Source organism: Anabrus simplex, chromosome X (genome assembly GCF_040414725.1).
Source record: "Anabrus simplex isolate iqAnaSimp1 chromosome X, ASM4041472v1, whole genome shotgun sequence".
Classification (NCBI taxonomy): Eukaryota; Metazoa; Arthropoda; class Insecta; order Orthoptera; family Tettigoniidae; genus Anabrus; species Anabrus simplex.
Window position 1 is genome coordinate 196746652 of NC_090279.1, and position 23626 is coordinate 196770277.

Here is a 23626-nt window from a genome sequence, read left to right on the forward strand (position 1 = left end):
AGATCTCTTTGTGGTGGTATTTGTCCATGCATACGTGGTCCAGTTGCCATTCTCCTTTAGTGTAGTCAGGGTGTTTCCATGTTTTGAGTTTTTGAGGTTTCCTCTTAAAACATGTAGATTTTGAGATTAAATTATGGTTTCTACACAGGTCAACTAGTCTCTCTCCATTTTTATTTGTTTTCTTGTGTGCTGGCCATTTTCCGATGATGTCACGGTATTTTCTTTCTCTGCCTAGTTGAGCGTTGAAGTCGCCTATTAATAATTTTATATGGTGTTTGGGGATGTTATCTATGGTCTGGTCCAATAGGTCCCAAAATTCTCCTGTTTCCTCCTGGTCTTTTGAGGAGTTGTTTTTATCATTAGTGGGAGCATGGGCATTTATTATAGTATAGATTTTATTAGATGCCTTTAAGGTGAGCGTTGAGAGTCGTGGAGACTGTGATCTGAATTCTTGAACTGAGATTATTATTTTAAGGCTGACCAAAAATCCTGTTCCAAATTGTGGGACATTCTTCATCACTCTCTTCCCGGGTATACCTTTATAAAGTCTGTACCCTTGAGATTCCAAGGCATCCTGGTCAGTGTTTCTAATTTCCTGTAATCCCATGATAAGAATTTTGTGTTGGTCCATTATGTCGGTGATCACTTTTAGTTTACCGGTTTGCATGAGTGAGTTTATGTTGTGTGTAGAGAAGTATGTTATCTGCTTTGGTTTGATTCTTGATTTTGTCTGATTCGTGTATGTAGTACTGGGGTATTTCCGTGCCTCCGACTTCACGGTATCTTTCAGGTGGCAGCCCACCGTATCCGAATGCTGCCTTCTCTGAACTCTTGGTTCAGCCGGTGGAGTATTCCTTAAAAGACCTTCCATGGTTGACTGTCAAGGTGTCACCTGTGTGGGACTAAGTCCCGAATTACAACTCTGGATGTGATCCAGTGAGGTGATAATGAGGCCGCTCCTCTGGAGTACAGACGCCTTGTGCAGCCGCCCCTAACCTGGAGAACAGACGCTGCATAATGGATTCCAGTGGCATTTCCTCCACTGTGGGGACCATCACCCCACCCAAAGGGGCTCATTCGCCCGAAGCCGTTGGCCCCCTTAGGGAGTCAGGTTATTTCCCGCCGCCCAACACTCGGCGTTGTACTAGTTCTATAAGAAACTGTTAATTTCCGTCAGTAAAATTGCTTTTTTTGTGTGTGTGGTGTTTTTTTTAATGGAGTGCTGGGCTGAGTGGTTTAGACGTTTGAAACGCTGGCCTTATGACCCCAAATTGGCAGGTTCAATCCTGGCTCAGTCCGGTGGTATTTGAAGGTGCTCAGATATGTCAGCCTCGTGTCAGTAGATTTACTGGTGCGTAAAAGAACTCCTGCAGGATTAAATTCCGGCACCTCAGCATCTCCAAAAACCGTGAAAGTAGTTAGTGGGATGTAAAGCAAATAACATTATTATTATTATTATTATTATTATTATTATTATTATTATTATTATTATTATTATTATTATTATTATTATTATTATTTTATAGAGTTCCCTTCTTCAAGAATTGGGATCATGTTCTAGTTTTGACCCTTTGGTTGGGCCATCCTCTGATGATGATTGCAGATGACCTGTTAGTCTGGGGAGAAAAGGAAGAGGATATCAAAGAACAGTTAGATGCATGGAAAGAGGAGGTGAAACAATGTGGAATGAAATTTAATGCCAAAAAGAGCGAGATAGTGATCATAACTAGAAAGAAGGAGAGACCTTCGAGAGGGATAACGCTTAGGAAGGTAGAGAGTTTCAAGTACCTAGGAATTATCATAGGGGAAAGTGGAAGTAATGATAAGGAAATAATCAAGCGTGGAAGAGAAGCAGGAGCTTGTTAGAAGCCTGGTTTGGAGCAAGGATGTCTCTCAGAGAAGCAACAGAGTGATATACAGGACGTGCTACATACCTATTCTGACGTATGCAGCACAAACTTGAGTAATGAGACAGAGCTGTGAATAGGATACGGGCAAGCGAAATTAAATTTCTGAGGAGTGCGATAGGAGTGACAAGAATGGATAAGATGAGAAATCACTACAGAACAGGATAGAGGCATGTGGTATGGATACATGAGAGAGGAAAGGATACCAAGGGGGAGATAACAGGAAAACGGCCGAAGGAAGGTAGATATATGTAATGTAGGAGGGTGTTCAAAGAAGGGGAGAGGAATGGGCAAGAGTGAAGAAGGAGAAGTAGTGGGAAGACAAGAGGAGATGGAGAGGCTTATGTTCCAAGCAGACCTGGCCAACAGCTGGAAACTGCATATGGATGATGGTGATGATGATTGAGTCATCCTCAGCTGGATACATGAATGATTTTCCTAAGAGCTAAAATAGCACTCTTTAAAATACTATCTTAAATGCTTGTATCACAGTTGTCGCTGACCTTAAAATGTCCACTTGGTAGTTAAAAAGGATTTGAACTTGTGCACCCAATCAAAGGGTTGAAACTAGTTCCAGTGTTTTAATATAAAATATAATTGAACTGTATATTCTTGTATTGATCAGGTGGAACATCCCCTCCTTTGAATTATAGATTGAATTCTTTTGTGTTCTTTAACTTTTTGCCAGTCACTGCAGCATATGTGTGTTGTCTCTCCTCAGTCCACACTTTTTTTTGTCTTTAGTTTTGTTTCTTCTTGGAATCTCTCGTGTGTTTGAAGTGTGTGCTTAAGGGGCTTCCATTTCTGATTAACTTCGTTAGTGATTTCCACTGCTCTGCAGGTCCCTCTTCACCTCAGTAAATGAGGCTCCCTTTGTTTTCTCATATAGAAAATAGATGAAGATCCTGTTGGTGGTTCTTCTTCTCCTCCTCAATTTTGGCCTTCTAAGGACTGCATAAAGTAACAATGGCCCCTGTGGATGGGGGACGTAGACGAAGAATACACCCACAGTATCCCCTGCCTGTCGTAAGAGACGACTGAAAGGGGCGACCAAGGGATGATCAAATTAAACCATGAAACTGCTTGTGATTAGTAGCACTATATGAGCGACACCATGGGATAAGGGAACCCATGGTTCTGGCTTGCCTATGATTAGTACCCACTATATGAGGAACACCATGGGATAGTACGAGTTGCTTCGGTTAGTACCCTTATGTGATGAACACCATAGGTTTGCGTTGCCTGTCAATGGTGCCGCAATGTGCGAAACACCGTAGATAGATAGATAGATAGATAGATAGACATGATTTATTTTAACTGGCAAAGTTAGGGACACGTGTCCCTGTCTTACACTTAACCAGTGAAATACATAATTAACATAAAAATATATAACATATTGAATAAATGAAAAAAGAGACTGAAACAAATTACTATGGTACTATGCTATCCTGCTGTACATAAAAATAACTATTATAATACACAAATATAAATTAACATTTTGCTTCCTGCGAAGAAATTAACATACAACAAAGAACGAATTACAATTTCAATAATAATAATAATAATAATGTAGATAAACCTACTAATATTTACAATTAATTTGTCCAATTCCAGAAGTATATCACATTGATGAATGTTCAGTTTTCATGTGTTTACTGTGGGTGAAAAACATTGCAAAACGGGGATAGGGATAAGGATAACTATGCAGGAAAACCACAGCTGAGTACTTTCTAACACTACTGATGAATAATAATAATAATAATAATAATAATAATAATAATAATAATAATAATAATAATAATAATAATAATCAATAATAAGGAGAAGAGGAAGAAGAAGAAGAAGGACCATGGGGAGAAGAAGAAGAGGAAGAAGAAGAAGGAGGAGGAGGATGCCCCTAAGAAGAAGAAGAAGAAGAAGAAGAAGAAGAAGACTGTCACACTACGAGCTCGTTTCATAGAGATATTTTGAACACATACTTTTAAATCTTCCGTGGTTTGATATCCCTCTGACCTCCTGCGGAAGGAAGTTCCATTCACGGCTGGCCACAACAGTGAAGGAATTGTTGTAGGTTGAGGATTTATGCTTAGGAATAGTGAGCAGTGTCGAGCTCAGCGCTCTGGTGTTTTTATCATGGTGTTCAGAAAGGCTATGAAATCGTTCATACAGGTAAGATGGGGATTGTAAGGTAAGGATTCGGTGCAATGAAGTCAGGGTATGCAGCTTGCGTCTGTCTTCAAGGCGTAGCCATCCGAGGTCGACGTAAGACTGGGTAACATGATCTGAAAATTTCAGATTACATATAAATCTTACACAGGCATTCTGTGCACGTTGTAGTTTATCTCGAAGCTCGGTTTTCACATCTTTGTAAACTACGTCGCAATAATCGAATATTGGAAGAACGAGGGTTTCAACTAGTTTCTTCTTTAAACTGAACGGAAAAGTAAATTTGAAATTGTTTAATGTGTGCAACGTAGCAAAAACTCGTCTACTCACAGATATTACCTGATCCGTCCACGAGAGGTGCTGGTCAATGGTTACTCCGAGATTTTTTACGCTCTTGCAAAAGGGCAAAACTTGATTTTGAAGTTGTACGTCGGGGATGGACATGCGGAAATTGTCGGAAATAAGTCTTGGGTGGGCAATTACTATAGTTTGGGACTTTTTTGGGTTCAAAATAAGTCCATGCTGGTAAGACCATTTACTTATGGCCTCTAGATCCATGTTAATTTTCTCGATTGCTGTCAAAACGTCTGTTGGTTTTGCATGGATGTACAATTGTACGTCGTCAGCATAGATGTGACGTTTACAATGTGTCAGCTGATTAGCTAGGTCGTTGATATAGACAGAAAATAGCAAAGGAGCAAGGGTTTACCCTTGTGGGACACCTCTTTTTACATATTGCCACGAAGAAAATGCACCTTGATTGGTGACACGTTGTTGACGTTCGTGTAAATAAGCTCCCAACCATCTCAGAGTACTGTAGGAGAACCCTAGGTGATAAAGTTTGGATAGGAGCAACTCATGGTCTACAGAGTCAAATGCTTTGCTAAAGTCCAATAATACTAGGATAGTCAGTTTTTGCTCGTCAATAGCCTGTCTTATATCATCAGTCACGCTTAGTAAGGCAGTACATGTACTGTGATTGCGTCGGAAACCTGACTGGTGTGGGTCTAATATGTCGTGGTCGTTGAGATAGTTGGTGATTTGATTATGCACTATATGTTCGAGTCCCTTGGCTACTATAGACAGTATATTTATAGGTCTGTAGTCACTGTTTAATCTAGGAGATTTTATCTTTGGTAAAGGATGCACCAGGGCCATTTTCCAGACAGTTGGAAATACACTATTTTGAAGGGAGAAATTGTATATGAATGTCAATACTGGAATAATAGCGTCGATAATTTTCTTTAGCATTATAATACATATATTGTCCACCCCTGTGGATTTAGTTGTGATTCGCATGATAGCCACTTTCAGTTGAAGGGGTGAGACATAACTAAAATAAAATGTGTCTCTGCCTGCGGGTGGTGTGTTGTAATTTGCACACAAAAGATTTTCTTTTGCTTCTTCGTTTAATTGTACATGGGAGGATACGAAGTGATTATTCAATTCATCAAGAGAAACTTCCAAATCGTCTACCTTGTCCGGTTTATTTAGTCCAAAATGGCGGATTGACTTCCATAAAGTAGCGGGTTTTACGTCAGGTTTTATAAGGTCATGGGCGTACCGTAGTCGAGCGTTTCTTACTGTCTGAGTCGTTTTATTACGTAGTCGTTTGTAATAGATAAAGTTTTCCTCTGTCGGGTAATGTTTATATTTCCTATGAGCTGCATCCCGCTTGGCCATCATTGCTCTAATATCATCATTTAGCCACGGGGAGAGTCTTTTACAGACGCGTGCTGTTCGTATAGGGGCATGTTTGTCAAAAATTTGTAGTATCATGTTATTGAAAGTGGTGACCATGTCGTCAATATTAGTTTTATGAGTTATCTCCTGCCACGGCATCGAAAAAGCGTCTTCCAATAATTTTTCGTTGTTAATACGGCTATAGTCTCGGTAAGTCACGTACTTAGGTTTATGTTTAGGGCATTGCAGTGCGTAAGACATAAAGATGATGTCATGGGCTGACAGTCCGGGAGCAGATGTCTGGCTGTGATGTAATACTCTGTGAGGGTTGTTCGTTACTATTAGGTCCAGTAGTGTGTGTGAAGTTTTAGTGTGGTGAGTGGGAGAAAGTGGGAGGACCGCCATGCTGCATGCCTGAAACGTATTCAATAGATGGGTGGCTTCGGAAGAATCTGGATCTAGAAGATTTGTATTAAAATCTCCCATCATTATAAAATGTTCGTACATAGGTAACAGTCTGTTAATATCAGTCTCTAAGTCATTCAGACGGCGAGCTTTAGGCGGTTTGTATACTACACCTACCAAGCATTTAACAGTAGCGACCTGTATCTCTATGAACATGTACTCAGGTTTACGCTCGTACTGTTGAGGCGACTGACAGATAATTTGAGGTTTCAAGCGCGAAGAGACAAAAGCACAGACCCCACCTCCCCCTTTGCCAAGTCTGTCATTCCTCAGAAGGCAGTAGCCAGGTAATTCAAGATTCTTAGCTTGATGTTTGACTTTCAACCAACTTTCACTGCATAAGATGATATCAAAGGACAGTGGAATGAAAATCGATTTTAGTTCATCTATACGAGTTTGAGAGACTAAACTCTGGGCATTAAGGTGACATATGTGAAGTGCGCTTTTATGTCTATTTAGAGCTGACTGGAGAATGTGTGTTGTAGCTTCAAGGGGTGGGGTTCGGGTCAATGGACTAGCAGGTAGACAGGTTGAAGTGCTGGGCGGGGAAGGGGAAGTGTGACAAGGAAAAGTATTGCAATGGTCAGAGGGATTACTGCTGTTAGTGGTATGCATTGCCAATTGCTAAAATGAAAACTAACTAGAAGTAGAACACAGCATGCGAATACATCCAATGAATAATCAGCAATTTACGTATTTTAGATAGCTAAATTGTCTATAATAATAATAATAATAATAATAATAATAATAATAATAATAATAATGTGCAACAGCAGATTACGCGTACAGAATAACTCGAGTAGGAGCTTATTCTACGTAGTGTAGATGTTAGATCTATGTAGACGTAAATACGGGGGCCTGATTTAAATTTGATCCAGTTAGGAAAGTGATTAAAGAGTAAGTCAATCGACAGATGGTAGGATAAGAAGACAGATAAGCTAATCGATATTTAGATCAATTAATACGGTAAATGGATGGATGGATAGATAGATAGATAGATATAGATAGATAGATAGATAGATAGATAGATAGATTTTCTTAAACTAAATAAAAAGATAGCTTCTCGGCTGTGACTTACGGTAAAGGATGGGAGTAGACTCACATTGTCAAGTGATAAAGCAGCACTGCAACAGAACCTTATGCCATAGGAAGTTCCTTTAACTGGCAAACTCTTAATTTCATCCCGTCCGCCTTCTTGATTATGATGTCTCCTGAATCAGTCCAAGTGTTTGTAAGTCCAAAACGCTGGATTGCTGTCTTCAAGATAGACATTCTGACAGCCGTAAGATCTTCACGGATTGTTGTAGATGATCCTTTCAGTTTCCTTTCCTTCGTGAAAACGTCCTGCCGTGAGCGATAAGACACAAATTTCACTAGGATAGGTCGTGTTTTTCCTGGAGATCGAGGTCCTACTTTGTGACACCTATCGATGTCATTAAGTCTCACATCTGCACCTACTGCTTTGCACACGTTGGGCACTAGTTCATCGCAGTTTTCGTTCGAACTTTCAGGAATGCCGAAAATTCTTACATTATTTCTCCTGCTATATTGCTCCAATGAATCACGCTTAGCGTCCATATCCTCCTTCAGTTTGCGGATTTCTGCCTCCTTCTTATCAAGTTTTTCAGTTAACTCTGACAACGCTTCGATATTAAATTTTAAACTTTTTTCAAGTTCTTTTATGACCACTTCTGTTATGCGGGTCGAAATGGCCTGCACAATTTTTTCAAGGAAGCTGTCCGAGTTAATGAAGTCGTCCAGCGCGCACTTCACGAGGCGGTCTACGTTGGCAGCACTGGTAATGGCTGGGCTTCCAACTCCGTTGTTTCGGCGACCCATTTTCTTTACAATGCGAATTTGGAAGAAAAGAAGATCAATACCAACAAAACGTGTGTGTATATTGATTGGTAAATACAAATATTACACTTCCGCAAATTTTTGTCACTTTCACTGCTGTATAACACCTTCAAATCACTTGATTACTGTGGAGCCTCACTCACTCACGTCCATCACCAAGCAATGTCACGGTGGCAGAGTAGGTCTGTAATACATGAGCGAATTTCATTACCTGTGAGTAGTACCATAATGTGTGGAATACCGCGAGTCTACGCTACTCTTGATTAGTACTGCAACATGACAGATACCATGATTCTACTTTCCTTGCGATAAGTACCATTGTGAGGGGCTGCTGACTTGGATTTTGAACTCCTTTAGACTAAAAGTATCATTGATTGAGTATTGTGCTATAGAAGCAGTCCCTTGGTCAGTAATACTATTGTTCTATGCCAGCTTCTGTGCTTGTGAGGCACTGTTGGTCGGTTCCACTGATCATTTTAAATTCATATCAATCCATTCATTCTTCGTCCTCACGTTTTGAATTGTGGTCAGTGGATGTTTTTTGGCTTTTAATTTGTCATTTCATTTTGCCTCATTTCGTACCATTAGGGGCCGATGACCTATATGTTAAGCCCCTTTAAACAACAAGCATCATCATCAAAGTAAGAATGTGCATTCATCTCGGTGCTGCTTTTCTTGCCTTTCAATAGCTCTTAATCCTTTCACTTTGCTGTTTCCTCCTCTCTTCCGTCCCAATGTTATTTCCTTCCCTCTTCTCCTTCTCTTGGAGGCACCTTAACATTTTGTATCAACCTTCTGAAAGTTGGTCTGTCGTATATTATAATATTCTGTTATCCAGATCTGTGCCATCATCATCATCATCATCATCATCATCATCATCTGGAGCAGTTTCCAACCACAGGCTGGGTCTGCTTGGAACATAAGCCTCTCCATCCACCACTTCTCTTCTGTCACGGGTCATCCAGTTCCCTCCCCTTGCCTCGATGCTCTTCTTTACAAATCATGTTAGTGTTTTCCAGGATTGTAGGCCGTGGTCCAGAAGCATGCGATGATGCCGATGTTTCACTGAAGACTGCTGCATTATCAAGTGTTCAGACTGACTTTGATAGCAGTGAAGCTCAGTGTGGAATGGAGTGATGTTGCAATTCCACCTCATTATATAGTGCAGGCTACGGTGCGCTGCTCGCCTGTTGGCCCGCCATGTGAGAGGGGCGGTCGCTGATTGGCTGTTCTTCGGCCAGTGGTCGAAGCATTAAGGAGCCTGATGTACATCGACCTGCCGTGGCTGAGACAGGCAACTGATCGCCCTTTGCTTTTCCTGGTCTGACGTGGCCATCGTGTCCTCCAAGATTTAAGGCTTTCAGGACTGGAAACCAGGCTTTGTTTACCCTTTTAGATTCCTCCTTATGGTTGAAGCTGTTGGTGTGCTTCAGGATTTCAATGGCTTCCCTTTGTAGCTGGGCGTGATGAGATACAGTCGTTGACAGTACTTTGGTGTTGCTGTACGGCATGTCATGGCCTGCTAGCAGCGAGTGTTCAGCAACTGACGATCTATCTGCTTGTCCTGGCCGGCTATGTCTGTTATGCTCCTTCAGTCATGTGGCAATACTGCATTTTGTAGTGCCTATCTAAACCTGGCCACAGCTGCACGGAACCTTGTAGACATCTGCTTTGTACACCTTTCAGCCATCTGTCTTTCAGTCTACCTCTAGGTCTCCTTCCCTTCAGCTCCATTTCTAACATCTTCGTTGTTATCCTCTTTTCTCCCATTCTCATAATATGTCCATAGCACTGTAACCTTGATTTTTCTATACTTTCCTGTAGAGGTACCTCATTTACCATTTCCAGAACTCGTTTCTTTCTTTGTCCATTCTCATTAAACCTACTTGGAAATTTCATTTCCACTGCTTGTATTCTACCTTTAATCCTTTACCACCCCTACTTCATACTGATACTCACATATGGTTTAGAGGCATTTACTCTACTAAACAATGACTACAGCTGAATTCAGGCAACAGAACTGAGATTCATTAGAACTGTGAATCAGACTGCTCGAAAGGACAAAATCAGGAATGAAGTAAACAGGAAGACAGCTGGCAGTAAGGTCCCTATTACCAGTGTAATAAAGAAGTGTAGACTTCAGTGGTATGGCACATTATGGAAATGAAGAGGAAGAGACCTGCCAGCTAATACTTCGACCTTACTGTCCAAGGAAAAAGACCGAGGGGAAGGCCTAGAAAACGCTGGATAGACAGTGAAATCAGATGTGGAGAAGAGAGAGAGGTCTCAAATAGGAAGATTAAGATGTATGCAGGCAGAAAGAGATGGCGAGCGCTTGTGCTTCACACCCGGGAAACTGGAGTTGGAAAATAATGATGATGATGATGAAGAAGACAGGTTTTATACTGTACAAGTTTTAAAATTATGCTTGATAACGAGGACATCACATCAAAGAATGTAACATTTTGAGTTCACTTTTTGTTGTTTATGAATAATATGCTGATAAAGTATGTACATCGTCTTTGTTTATTGTTCTAGGTTTTCCAAAAGCTGAGCGTCGATGCCCCTTCTAAAGTAATGGATGCAAGATTTGATTTCTTTGTGAAGAAAATTCTACCTCAGTACAAGGATGCATTGATGAACCACACTATGATTTACATACCATCCTATTTCGATTACGTTAGAGTACGAAACTATTTCAAGCGGGAAGAAATTAGTTTTGTTCAGCTGTGTGAGTACTCCAAGGTATGTATTAATTTCAGTGCTCTTAAGCTGTCTGTTATATTTTTGTATACTATAAGATCGTGCAACAATAGTGTGACAGAAAAACCTCTTGAGTAGACAGATGGTGGTGGTGGTGGTGGTGGTGGTGGTGGTGGTGGTGGTGGTGGTGGTATTCAAGTATCCTCAGATGTTGAAAGCTGCTCCAGTATGAAGCAGCCATCACTGACTAATGAATTCTTCAAATTGGGTTTCCACGGGGCAGTTTGGACAGTGAAATACCATATTTACTCGCGTATTAGACACCCTTTTCCTCCACTTTTACAGCCAAAAAAAGTAAAGGGGGATCTAAAATGCAATAACCTCAAATTTTGTGTAGTGAACATATGACTTTTAGGCTATAAAGAGCTAAAATTGTACATGTAAATATTCTACACTGTTCTTTAACAAACTTATTAATGTATTTGAGTTATAGTGGCTATTTTCATTGGAAGGCAGTATTTGTAAATGTAAAAAGTCAATAAATGGTGTACACAACTTTTGGGCCTACATATAAAGTAAATATAATCAGTTTTAGTTACTCATATCACGTCATTCGTTTCATCTCATTAATTCCTTTGATGAGGTCAACGTTAGGAAGGTCATACGGTCGTAAAATCTCGCTGCGAAGATTCGTCTCCCTTCATACTCCACCCCATAGAGGAAAGGGATAAGGGTATTGTATTATCATATTATGCAATATTGATACAAAATAACTCAATGGCCAGTCGTTTGTCTCTGTCGATTGAGCAGTAGGACTACCGCACAGTAAACCTGATCACTGCTTTTATTTTAATTGTCTTGCGCCACAAACTTCCCTGCTGCTGGCTTGTTATCATTCCAAGTGACATCTTCACTGCCATCTCATCAGCCATGCACTGCAATCGAGACGAGAGCATTCGAGGTCCCGTCTTTTTGAACCTTTTAAAATGTTACATCGTGTTTCTTCATGTATTAGCTACGAGAGTATTTAAGCAAATGGCAGTATTATATGTCTAAGTCAAAGAATTTACGATATTTTCGATCAGCATGCATCAGTAGATGTTGTCACATGGCTTCTCGTGGCAAACATGTGCTTGACGAAAGTGATATTTTCGATATTTTATGATATATAAGTTTATGCCCATATGAATATGTTATTGACATATGAATTCGAAACAACTTCTTACATTTCATTATGATTGGAGTTCGTTTGACGGCCTTGCGCATGTTCCCGCGTATTTCATATTTGCGTGAATACGTAAAATTGTCTACATATTAGTAAAGTTGTCTGTTTAGAAGACTGTATTTTCTCTTTCTCAGAAGTCTTTTGTGGTAAATGGAACAATAATTTTTCATTTGAGTAACTCTTGACAAAATTTATCAATTAAAATCAAACTTCATAACAGCTGCCATTTTCATTATTGTAATTATTATTATTATTATTATTATTATTATTATTATTATTATTATTATTATTATTTTGCACTCATTATTGTTGTTGTTTTGTAATTGCAATGCACATTTTATATTACCAACATAGGGTATATATAACAGTATTTCAGAAAACTGTACTTACTTGGTTATCCGTCAGACCTTTTTTACATTCGCAAAACATGGTATAATATACAAACAATTATGAAATCTCAAGTGATAGTTGACATGATACAAATAGCGTTTTTCAAAACTAGATGCTCAAACAAGCACAAAGAAAAATAATCATGCAAATATCTCCTACAGGTACAGAGATATGTTTTAAAAATTCTTAGAAATGCCCAGTCCAGAACGTTTCTTAGGGATATTAAGGCCCAGACTGGAATGGGTTAAGTGTTGTATTTCCGAATGTAATAAATAGTGACTGGAAGCATTCTTTTGATAACTGCGGCTGTTATATGCTAGATCCTTATTTTTAAGTATATTTCATGTTTGTTCTCTACATTTGTCGCATCAGGATTTACCTAAATAGCTGTAAATGAGATAAGAGAGACTGCATTGTTTTGGTTTGGTATGCTATTGCCCGGTTAGTGCCGAAAGTTCCACGATGGAAAGAATAAAAATTATTTATGGATATCTACAGGTGTGGTAAATGCGTTTTATTATCATAATGTTTAATTTCGTACATTCGTGTGGCCCAATTTTTAATGCATAGCCTAGTATGTATTGTTTGGCGTCTCCGAAAATCATTGAAAGTAAGTGGGGACATAAAAAAAAAAAATCATTATTATTTGTTAGGTACATTGGCGAGTAAAACAATTGTGATTGGATTGTTTTTATCACATTTTAAACCTACTTCTCTCCCAAAAATCTATACTCCCAAAAAAATCTATATTGGCCCAAGTTCCAAGATATTAAACGAACACTTTGTTAACGATCTCGCCTGCCTATATTAATAGGCCTAGCAACAACTGTGAATATTTTTTTAGACAGGCCCCCAGTGGAAGGGAGTTGCACGTACCATTTTTATCGCAAATCAACCTTCCTGCCATTCGTAAATCTCTGGCAATACGATACGGAGAATCGAACTCAGGCTCCCAAGAACGGCAGCTAATTGTGCTAACCATTACTCTGGTGGACATTCTTAACTACAGAACACAGACATATATACATGACTGATGCATGCTTGCAATGCGCGGGTCGAATGTGAAACTATTAACCTATTTGTGCAACTTCATCAGAGCTGCAGTAGGCCCACACTACGGAGGCGGACATTTCTTAACTACGAAACACAGATGTACCCCATGACTTTGATGCGTCTTTTCATAGTGTGGGTCGTACGGACAAAACTATTCACAAATTTGTGTTTTGCCATCAGAGCTGCATAAGGCTTGTTATTCTCTGATGAATTACGTTGGAGGGTCTTGTATGCAAGATTTATTTTTTTCATTTTCTTCATCTCAAAAAGCCAAGGGAGTCTAATACAAGAGTAAATATGGTGGGTTGCATTCTGTGTGTAACCCCATCTTTTGATTGTAGCTTTGGGTCTAGGAATTCCCATTCTTATCCTATTCAGGGTCTTTCAGACAGACCAATATTGCAATATGTACTGGAGTTCCTTCTGTTGGCCGATTCCAGTAGCCTATATAGCTACCAGTATTGATTCCTAACAGTGCTGGGCAAAATGGTTGCTATTACAGTACATACCTGCCAACCCTTCTGATTTATCTGGAAACTTTCCGTTTTATTAAGTTTTCTTCTGATTTTCTGATTTATTTTTACTTCTTCCTATTTTTGACCAACATAACCTCCAGTACGATTAATACTCTTCCCCTAGGATAAATTTGTATGTGCTTGTGTAATTTACGCAACCTCAGTTTTGAGCGTGTTGATTTTATGCTTTATTTGGTGAGTGTATCGTTTTTCCCGCTCACTACCACAACGTGTGTGTTTTACAGCTGGGAATTTGGGACAGCAATCGTCCTACAAGCAAGAAAGACTAGTGTGTGCTAACGACTCCGTTAATAGGGTAAAAGAATGAGTTTATTAGTATGTGGTTCGTGCGTTGTCAACATTGTTTCTGTGCGTAGTTTCGTTGATGTTGTAGGCCACGTGTTTTTCCTTGCGGTTCAGTGCTTCTTCCCCTGTCAGAGTCATGTTAGTAATGTGTGAGATGTATTGACCTGTTTTGTATTTGGTGGTTTCGCATATTTCAGTGCATTTGTGTTCATTCTTAGTTCATAATTTTAATGATTTGAATGTATTTCAGAGAGTTGTGTCGGTGACAGTTTCTGGGGCATTTTCTCTTCACATTATGGCCACAAAACATAAATGTTATCTCCAAGTGTTCAGAGATACCTATAACATTGAATTTCCATTCATTTTACAGTCTAATAAAGGAAACTATTATGCATTTTGTTCCATGTATCGGTGTTATATTAATATCTCGCATGGAGGGATGGCTCATATTGTAGCTCATAATAGCACACAAAAACACAAAGATAGTGCTAGCTGTCTCTAGAGGAACAAAATATTAAGTATTTTTTTGTAGGCGGGAAGGAAGACGATGCAAGCACTGAAGCAGAATGTTTGTTCACAGCGTTCATTGTCGAACATAACCTTGCATTGTCTTGTTCTGACCATTCGGATATTTACAAACAATGCATAAAACATTCCATTGTATATTGTGTTAAAATTTGGGTTTGATTTGAAAACGCATTTTCGTAGACGTAGAGGTCCCAGAATTGTGTCCCACAGGAGTTCTTTAACGTGCCAGTAAATCTACGACATGAGGCTGGCATATTTTAGCACTGAAGTGAGCCAGCGTTCAACCGTCCAGCCGTTGTGAGCATCTCCGTCATTACAGAGACGGATTTTAAGTCGTATTTTTTCATATTAGGTTTAAATGATAAATGTTATGGCATTTAGAGATCCATTAGTTCTGTATTTCATGAGTCAGTTGACCAGAATTATGCCGCTTTCACATTCAGTAGTAATAATATTTATCAAATTACTAACACTTTTAAGAGACAAGACATAAGAATTGCTTATAGAACTAAAAACACCAATTCAAGTATACTATTCAATTCACATGCCGTTAATAATAATAATAATAATAATAATAATAATAATGATTATCTGTCAATCGAAGGAGATTTAAAGGTTATTAGTTTGGCACAAAAGGGCCCCTTACTCAATATCTTAGAGAACATACATATTCACATAGATCAATACATTAACTCCGAGTACAATTTAAATGAAATAAATGAAAAATTGGATACTTCATTTGCAACTTTTATTCTGCTTCTTTGTAGATTCACATCTGATAACGAAAGGACCAACGCTCAACCAATGATAACTTCACATGCTCCGCCTACAGTTCCTGTACCTATTGCGTCAAGTTCAGTCCCCCCTCCCCTCTTGCCGTTCCTTCTCAAGACCTTGATCCTACAGCACATGATAAACCGAGTTAGTGTGCACAAAACCATGCATGTAAACACATTGTTCAACTGGGCAAAGAAGGTTTGTCAAAACTTTATTACTCACAAACACATGAGACTACATTTTGTGTTTCTTAGGCATTCAATTTACACTGACTGACAGAGCAAATGCAACACCAAGAAGGAGTGGTTCGAAAGGGATGAAAGTTGGGGAAAAAACAGTGACGGCACGGACGAATAATTGATGTTTATTTCAAACCGATATGCAGGTTACACAATGCGCACGGCATCGACTCAGTAGGATGTAGGACCACCGCGAGCGGCGATGCACGCAGAAACACGTCGAGGTACAGAGTCAATAAGAGTGCGGATGGTGTCCTGAGGGATGGTTCTCCATTCTCTGTCAACCATTTGCCACAATTGGTCGTCCGTACGAGGCTGGGGCAGAGTTTGCAAACGGCGTCCAATGAGATCCCACACGTGTTCGATTGGTGAGAGATCCGGAGAGTACGCTGGCCACGGAAGCGTCTGTACACCTCGTAGAGCCTGTTGGGAGATGCGAACAGTGTGTGGGCGGGCACTATCCTGCTGAAACAGAGCATTGGGCAGCCCCTGAAGGTACGGGAGTGCCACCGGCCGCAGCACATGCTGCACGTAGCGGTGGGCATTTAACGTGCCTTGAATACGCACTAGAGGTGACGTGGAATCATAGGCAATAGCGCCCCAAACCATGATGCCGCGTTGTCTAGCGGTAGGGCGCTCCACAGTTACTGCCGGATTTGACCTTTCTCCACGCTGACGCCACACTCGTCTGCGGTGACTATCACTGACAGAACAGAAGCGTGACTCATCGGAGAACACGACGTTCCGCCATTCCCTCATCCAAGTCGCTCTAGCCCGGCACCATGCCAGGCGTGCACGTCTATGCTGTGGAGTCAATGGTAGTCTTCTGAGCGGACGCCGGGAGTGCAGGCCTCCTTCAACCAATCGACGGGAAATTGTTCTAGTCGATATTGGAACAGCCAGGGTGTCTTGCACATGCTGAAGAATGGCGGTTGACGTGGCGTGCGGGGCTGCCACCGCTTGGCGGCGGATGCGCCGATCCTCGCGTGCTGACGTCACTCGGGCTGCGCCTGGACCCCTCGCACGTGCCATATGTCCCTGCGCCAACCATCTTCGCCACAGGCGCTGCACCATGGACACATCCCTATGGGTATCGGCTGTGATTTGACGAAGCGACCAACCTGCCCTTCTCAGCCCGATCACCATACCCCTCGTAAAGTCGTCTGTCTGCTGGAAATGCCTCCGTTGATGGCGGCCTGGCATTCTTAGCTATACACGTGTCCTGTGGCACACGACAACACGTTCTACAATGACTGTCGGCTGAGAAATCACGGTACGAAGTGGGCCATTCGCCAACGCCGTGTCCCATTTATCGTTCGCTACGTGCGCAGCACAGCGGCGCATTTCACATCATGAGCATACCTCAGTGACGTCAGTCTACCCTGCAATTGGCATAAAGTTCTGACCACTCCTTCTTGGTGTTGCATTTGCTCTGTCAGTCAGTGTACTTTAACTTTCCAATTTACAGGTTATCATACCCTGAGATATATACAATTATGGTAATCCTTGTCCAGCCCTGCAGTGTAGGGGGCAACGCGTTCGCCTGTCACCCGGCGGCCCCAGGTTCGATTACCAGCCGGGCCAGGTCACAGACAACATTCCACGCTACCGCCATTCCAATTACATGCAGGTTTATACAATATGGTGCCAGTAGGGGCAAAAGATCCACACTGGTCGACACCCCGAACAAATAGCATTTAAAAAAAAAAAAATGGTAATCCTTATTGGCAGCAAACCAGATCACATAATATCAATTATTAATCAGATACTGCCTAGTCTAATTAGTAGACTTGCAACTAACGATAACGTCAAGAGGATAACAGTGCACACCGAAGATTTTAAACCACGACCTTATAAGAGCATAAACTTTTCTTAAGAACATTTTAACATTCATAACATCATTCTTACTTCAGTTTTAAATGTTTTTAGTTACAAAATGTAATGTCAATTTTAGCAATCTACTGAAGATGATCCATTTAGGATCAAAACATGTACAGATGTGACGAATGTAAAATGTAATTTTAAATTCACATTAACCATAAGGTATTGAATAAGGAAGAAACTGTTCAACAATAAATTGTTGTTATAGTGATTTAAAGAATATTATATGATCTAATAAGTTGAAAGTTTATTTTGAGTATGGTATTTTTACTTTGGATTTAATAATATAGTAGCCAAATTAAATATGAAATTTGAATTGTATATGAATGTCAAGGGACTGGGAGAAATATTAAAACCATTCGAATTAACCAAGCTCTACTGTATTTACATGTAGACTATCTTTAGACACTTCTCAGTGGCTAAATTATATTCCACACTGCTTTACTCCTAAATTGACGTTTTGGCCGGTTTTGGCTCTGTCTAGTGGTTATATGCTGAAACGTAGACATCCGACCAATCCCAAGCCGCTATTCATAAACGACATATATCGGCAGAGTGTGATCTTGAAACCTAGTTACCGGGCGAGTTGGCCGTGCGCGTAGAGGCGCGCGGCTGTGAGCTTGCATCCGGGAAATAGTAGTTTCGAATCCCACTATCAGCAGCCCTGAAGATGGTTGTGGTTTCCCATTTTCACACCAGGCAAATGCTGGGGCTGTACCTTAATTAAGGCCACGGCCGCTTCCTTCCAACTCCTAGCCCTTTCCTATCCCATCATCGCCATAAGACCTATCTGTGTCGGTGCCACGTTAAAGCCCCTAGCAAAAAAAAAGAAACCTAGTTGCCAACTTTAATATTTACATTCATCATGTGGTTATCCTGTCTTGCTCAGCGTGTATGGTATTCGGTACGTTTTGTGATCCTTTGCATTTTTTCTTCAGTAATTAGTGTTTTTCATATTACAGTAGAACCTCGATTATACGGTCCCGGAAAAATTCGTTCAAATTATGCGGTCCCACGAGCATCCTAATTAAATCAGTTGTAAAAATCCTGCATTATCTGTTCCTCGAAGAAATTATTTCCTGGATCAACCATCCAGAAATTTTAGTTCCATCGACACTAAATCGTCGATCGAGCGTTTTTCAAGGATCTGTATCTCGCGAAAAGGACGGCTACGGCATACTTATGGATCTTGGCCTTAACCTCCCGTCATTGCAATAATTAGTGCAAGTACTGTACTGGTAAAGCGATCGGCGATGAACTTGCATAAGGGGCCATCTTGGCATTGCATTTAAATGGTATTGTTTAGAGAATCCTCGAAAATCATAAAACAGTGTGTGGCAACAACAATTGGAAGGAGGCAGAGCACATTTCAACAGCTCTACCTGAAGATGGAATGAGTTTCGTTAAATGTTCATACTTGTAAAATGTCTACATTATGTCAAGGGTTAGATTGTTTCTTTTTTAAAAAAAATTATCTTGCCAAACAAGTTTTTGGCACTTTTCCTTGGGGCACTGTAGTCACTGAGCTTTCAGGCAGGAATCGAAACTGCTCCTTCTTAACACAAATTTAGTATTTTCATGTTATCATATACGATCATGATATCGAGACCAGAACAGATTTTGCACCTTACTTACATAAAGCCACGGGAGGTTTTGCAATTGCCTATTGCTGTTTTGGTCCTAATATAAGACTGGGAATTTTAAGTTTTTGTGTTAAAATGTCATAAAAATGCAGTCGTTTTATTTGTGCACGTTACATTTAAAAACTTTGTATTATTTCCCACTCGTAATGACTTCTACAGCGAGTGTGCTTTCCAGCTGAGCTCAAGGTCACGAATAACCATCATTGCTGAAGTTTTGATGGTATATTTTCTCTTTCCAATTTGCTTGTGATTTGTGACGGACAGACTTGACATATAAGGCAGTCAAGAACTTTTGAGAATCGATACTTACATTCAATACCATGTTCTCGAGTTCAACATAACCTTTAAAAGTCGATGTAGACCTAATGTACTCTTCACCCGCATCCTGAGCTTTATTTAGGAAATGTCGTTCTTCCAGTTGTTGACACTTACCGATTTCTTGGGCTCCTTTTTGACAGTAAATTATCGTGGGTGCCACACGTGCGGGAGCTAAAAGTGCAGTGCACCAAGAGGCTTAATCTCGTGAAGTTTCTTAGCGGCACTAATTGGGGAGCTGACCGCGCGGTGCTCCTACGATTTTACAGGGCACACATTTTATCCAGGTTAGACTACAGCAGTGCAGCATATGGCTCAGCAGGACCAAGCGTTCTTGCGAACGTGAACAGTATCCACCACAGCGGGGTTAGGTTGGCGACGGGAGCTTTTCGTACAAGCCCAGTCGCCAGCCTGCTCGCTGAGTCTGGTGTGCCGCCTGTACACCTGACGCGCCAGCAGCTCCTGCTTTTGTATGCTGCAAATTTGCGACAAATGCCACTTCATCCAAGTATCCTTGCGTGTTCAACAATGTCTACGGTTTGCTGTACGCTGCTTGTCCTCAAGCAACGCGGCCGGTTGGACTACGCTTGGATAGCAGTTACAGATTGTTTCATGCACCTTTGGTTCCTTGTCTTGTCAGACAACCAAGTGGGGTACCTCCGTGGGTAGTACGGCGACCTGAAATAATCGTGGACTTGCACACTGGCCCGAACGAAAACACGGACCCTTAGATTTATCGGAGACTCTTCCTGTCTGTTGTTGGTCGATATCCAGGTTCAATCGTCGTCTACATGGATGGTTCAAGGACAGAAACGAAGGTGGGCTGTGCGTTCGTTGTCGACAATGATAGGTTTCTTTTTGCTCTCCTGGAAACCTGTAGTGTGTACACAGCAGAGCTCTATGCTATCCGTGAAGCTCTGCGGTACACACTGTCCAATGAGCGTCAACACTTTCTTCTGTGTACCGACTCCTTGAGTTCGCTCCAGTCTATTGATACTTGTTTCCCTCAGCACCCTCAGGTGCAGCGGGTCCAGGACCTGCTGGCCAGGTGTTCGGATGCTGGCACCAGAATCAAGTTTATGTGGCTCCCAAGCCACATGGGTGTAGGGAAATGAATTAGCAGATCAGGCTGCCAAGGAGGCAGTTACACTGCCCTCGTTGCCTTTCAAGGTTCCCGCAAGTGATATTCGCACACAGCTGAGACATCTAGGTATGTCCCATTGGGAGGTGGAGTGGCAGGCCATTCCACTTCCAAATAAGCTTAGAGCGATAAAAGGAACAACGAAGGTTTGGAGGATTTCCCTTCGTTCTTCGTGGAGGGAAGCAGTGGTATTATGTCGTCTTTGGTTCGGCCATGGTATCCTGACTCACTCGCATCTTTTGAAAGGAGAACCCCTCCGGTGTGTACCTGCGGCGACCATCTTACCGTGGCACACATCCTTACGGAGTGTGTGGACCTGGTCGATCTTCGCCATAGTCTTAACCTCCCAAGTACAATCTCCCTTATCTTACGAGATGACGAGTAGTCAGCAGACCTCGTCATCTGCTTTATGAAGGATACTGCTCTGTTTTATCATGTCTAATGATGTCCTTTGTCCTAGTGTATTTGTGTCAATTGCGCTTTTATCCCATTGACTTCATTTTAGTTTGTGTTGCGTATTTTAATATGTTATTTTAACGTCTAATGTAAATTATGTACATATATCTGCACTACCAGGCAATGCCTTATTCCCCTTTTTTCCCTCTGTATTTTCTTTTAATAGAAAATATGGCATTGCGAATTAGATCCACTGATTGTTTTCATCTCATACTCATTTTCTCATCACATTTTTTTTTTTTTTTTTTTTTTTTTAACTCTTGTCAGTGGATACATTTCAAAATTTTAAGTATCATGTCATCCATCTCATTCCATTAGGGGTTGATGACCTTCAATGTTAGGCCCCTCAAAACAACAAGCATCATCATCATCATCATTCTGACCGCTGTAATCTGTTGTAGACTACCTGGCCAGGCGGTGTCGTCCAATTTGCGATCACTCTTATACAAACAGTCAGGTTCTTATCAGTGACATACAAACAGTCAGGTTGCTGTGAGGGAGTTCCTTACTGAAGGACTGGTACAGGAAGACATCCCTCAAGTAACTGGTGAAACTGGGATTCTTATGAATCGTTTCTCGTTTCTTGACACCGGGTCGGGATGAGATGAGATTAATTTATACAGCATGTTTCTATGGCCGGATGCCCTTCCTGGCACCAACCTCAGTTGAGGAGCTAATGAAGATGAAATGTGTAATGGTGAATGAAATTAACAGTCCCCTTTCTGCATTGAAGTTGGAAAACCCTGACAGGCTGGTGATAATTTTACAGTGATCTCAATTGGGACAAATTTTGCTGTGACTGTGACTGACTTGGTCTCATGTTGCGTTATTTTTAACAGGGACCGGCCTGATAAGCTCGGACAGTAGAGCGCTGGCCTTCTGATCCCAACTTAGCAGGTTCGATCCTGGCTCAGTTTGGTGGTATTTGAAAGTGCTACAGAACGTAAGCAGTAACATTATTTTTTAACAGGAGTGGTGCCTATAGCCTCACAAATCCTTCAACATGCCCTTTGTCCTATACTTTGCACACCTTATTGGCATAAATATAGGACGTACAACAAATAAGAAAAAGTGATGCTGCCACGTCCTGGGAGCCATCTGATGGTGAATGAATGTACCATTTCCACTCTATTATAACGTCTAAATTTTAAAGGGTCATTGTTTAAGAAGCCTTTCTCTTGGACAGTCGAGATTTCTTCTGAGGACGCAGAGCACAGTTCTCTGCGAAACGTAAAGAATTTCACCTTATTTTCTTGACACGGCATAAGCCGAAAAGCCTATACAGTTTGTCTATAAGATAAAGTGAGTTCAAGGGGAAAAGGGTGCGCGGGGAGGACGGGGGGTCATAAATCATGTGTACTCTTTTTCACACCACCCAGCGGTAGAGTACCTGGCGCGTTTCATCGTACTCAAAATATAAATTAAAATACGATTATACGTACGTACGTAAATAGTATTTAAAATACAATTAGAAACTTACTAATGGCCACAAAACAGGGATAGAACGCCGCTTTCACTGAACTGCTTGTGACAAGATCTAACTCACAAGTGAAGTAAGAGGTTTGGCAACTCCCAGCAAGATGAGCTGCTCAGAAGTTTTATCTCCATGGCAACCGCAGTCGCCCCACCTTCGTTTCCATGGCAACCATACTGTCACTCCCTTTATCCTGCCACGGCAGGCAGTAAACGAACCTCCCTCTAAGAAATGTCATATGCCAACTGTATTTACTACTACTATAGTTTTTGTGAATTTGTTTCTAAACCCGATTAGCTTTTCTGCGTACGGTATTAGATTTTATGAGGGCTGTTTACCACGGTCGTATTGCATCAGCTGCTCTTGTGGCAGTAGCGTACTGGCAACAGAAGTAAGGCGATGCTCGTTCGTTTTGCGAAACATCAGTTTATGTAGTAAAGCCGTTCAAAGTTTAGGAAGTTTCCTGCTATTGTTAGTACAATCTAGTGATTGCAGAAGGAATTACATCAAGTTAAACAAATCATTGTGCACTTCTTATACCATTTGCATTTCTCATTCTCTTGTGTTTCAGGATAACAAGATTGCTCGTGCTCGCGATCTGTTCTTCCACAGCGAAGCTCATTTCATGCTGTACAGCGAAAGGTTCCACTTCTTCAGACGGTTGCGCATCAAAGGAATTCGTCACATCGTATTTTACCAGCCTCCATCAGTTCCTCAATTCTACAGTGAACTTTGTAACTTAATGCAGGTGAGGATGTCTGCTTGGATTGTCGGTTTTTAATATCCTAATTATATCCCAACTTTATTCCTGTGTTCTCTATATGTAGTCATGCTTTTAACAACACACATAGTGTGGAAGTATTTAGGCCCGGTAGTTGAATGCGTAACGTTTGCCGATGACA

At 41.0% G+C, this 23626-nt stretch overlaps 1 protein-coding gene across 1 annotated transcript in view; it reads left to right on the forward strand.

The window, feature by feature from the left end:
- LOC136886391 (U3 small nucleolar RNA-associated protein 25 homolog) overlaps nucleotides 1–23626 on the forward strand; it is a 62004-nt gene that overhangs the window by 31078 nt on the left and 7300 nt on the right. Inside the window, exons 6-7 of the mRNA XM_067159167.2 lie at nucleotides 10617–10823; nucleotides 23296–23472. Coding sequence (XP_067015268.2) covers nucleotides 10617–10823; nucleotides 23296–23472 — 384 coding nt within the window. The remainder of the gene's footprint in view (nucleotides 1–10616; nucleotides 10824–23295; nucleotides 23473–23626) is intronic.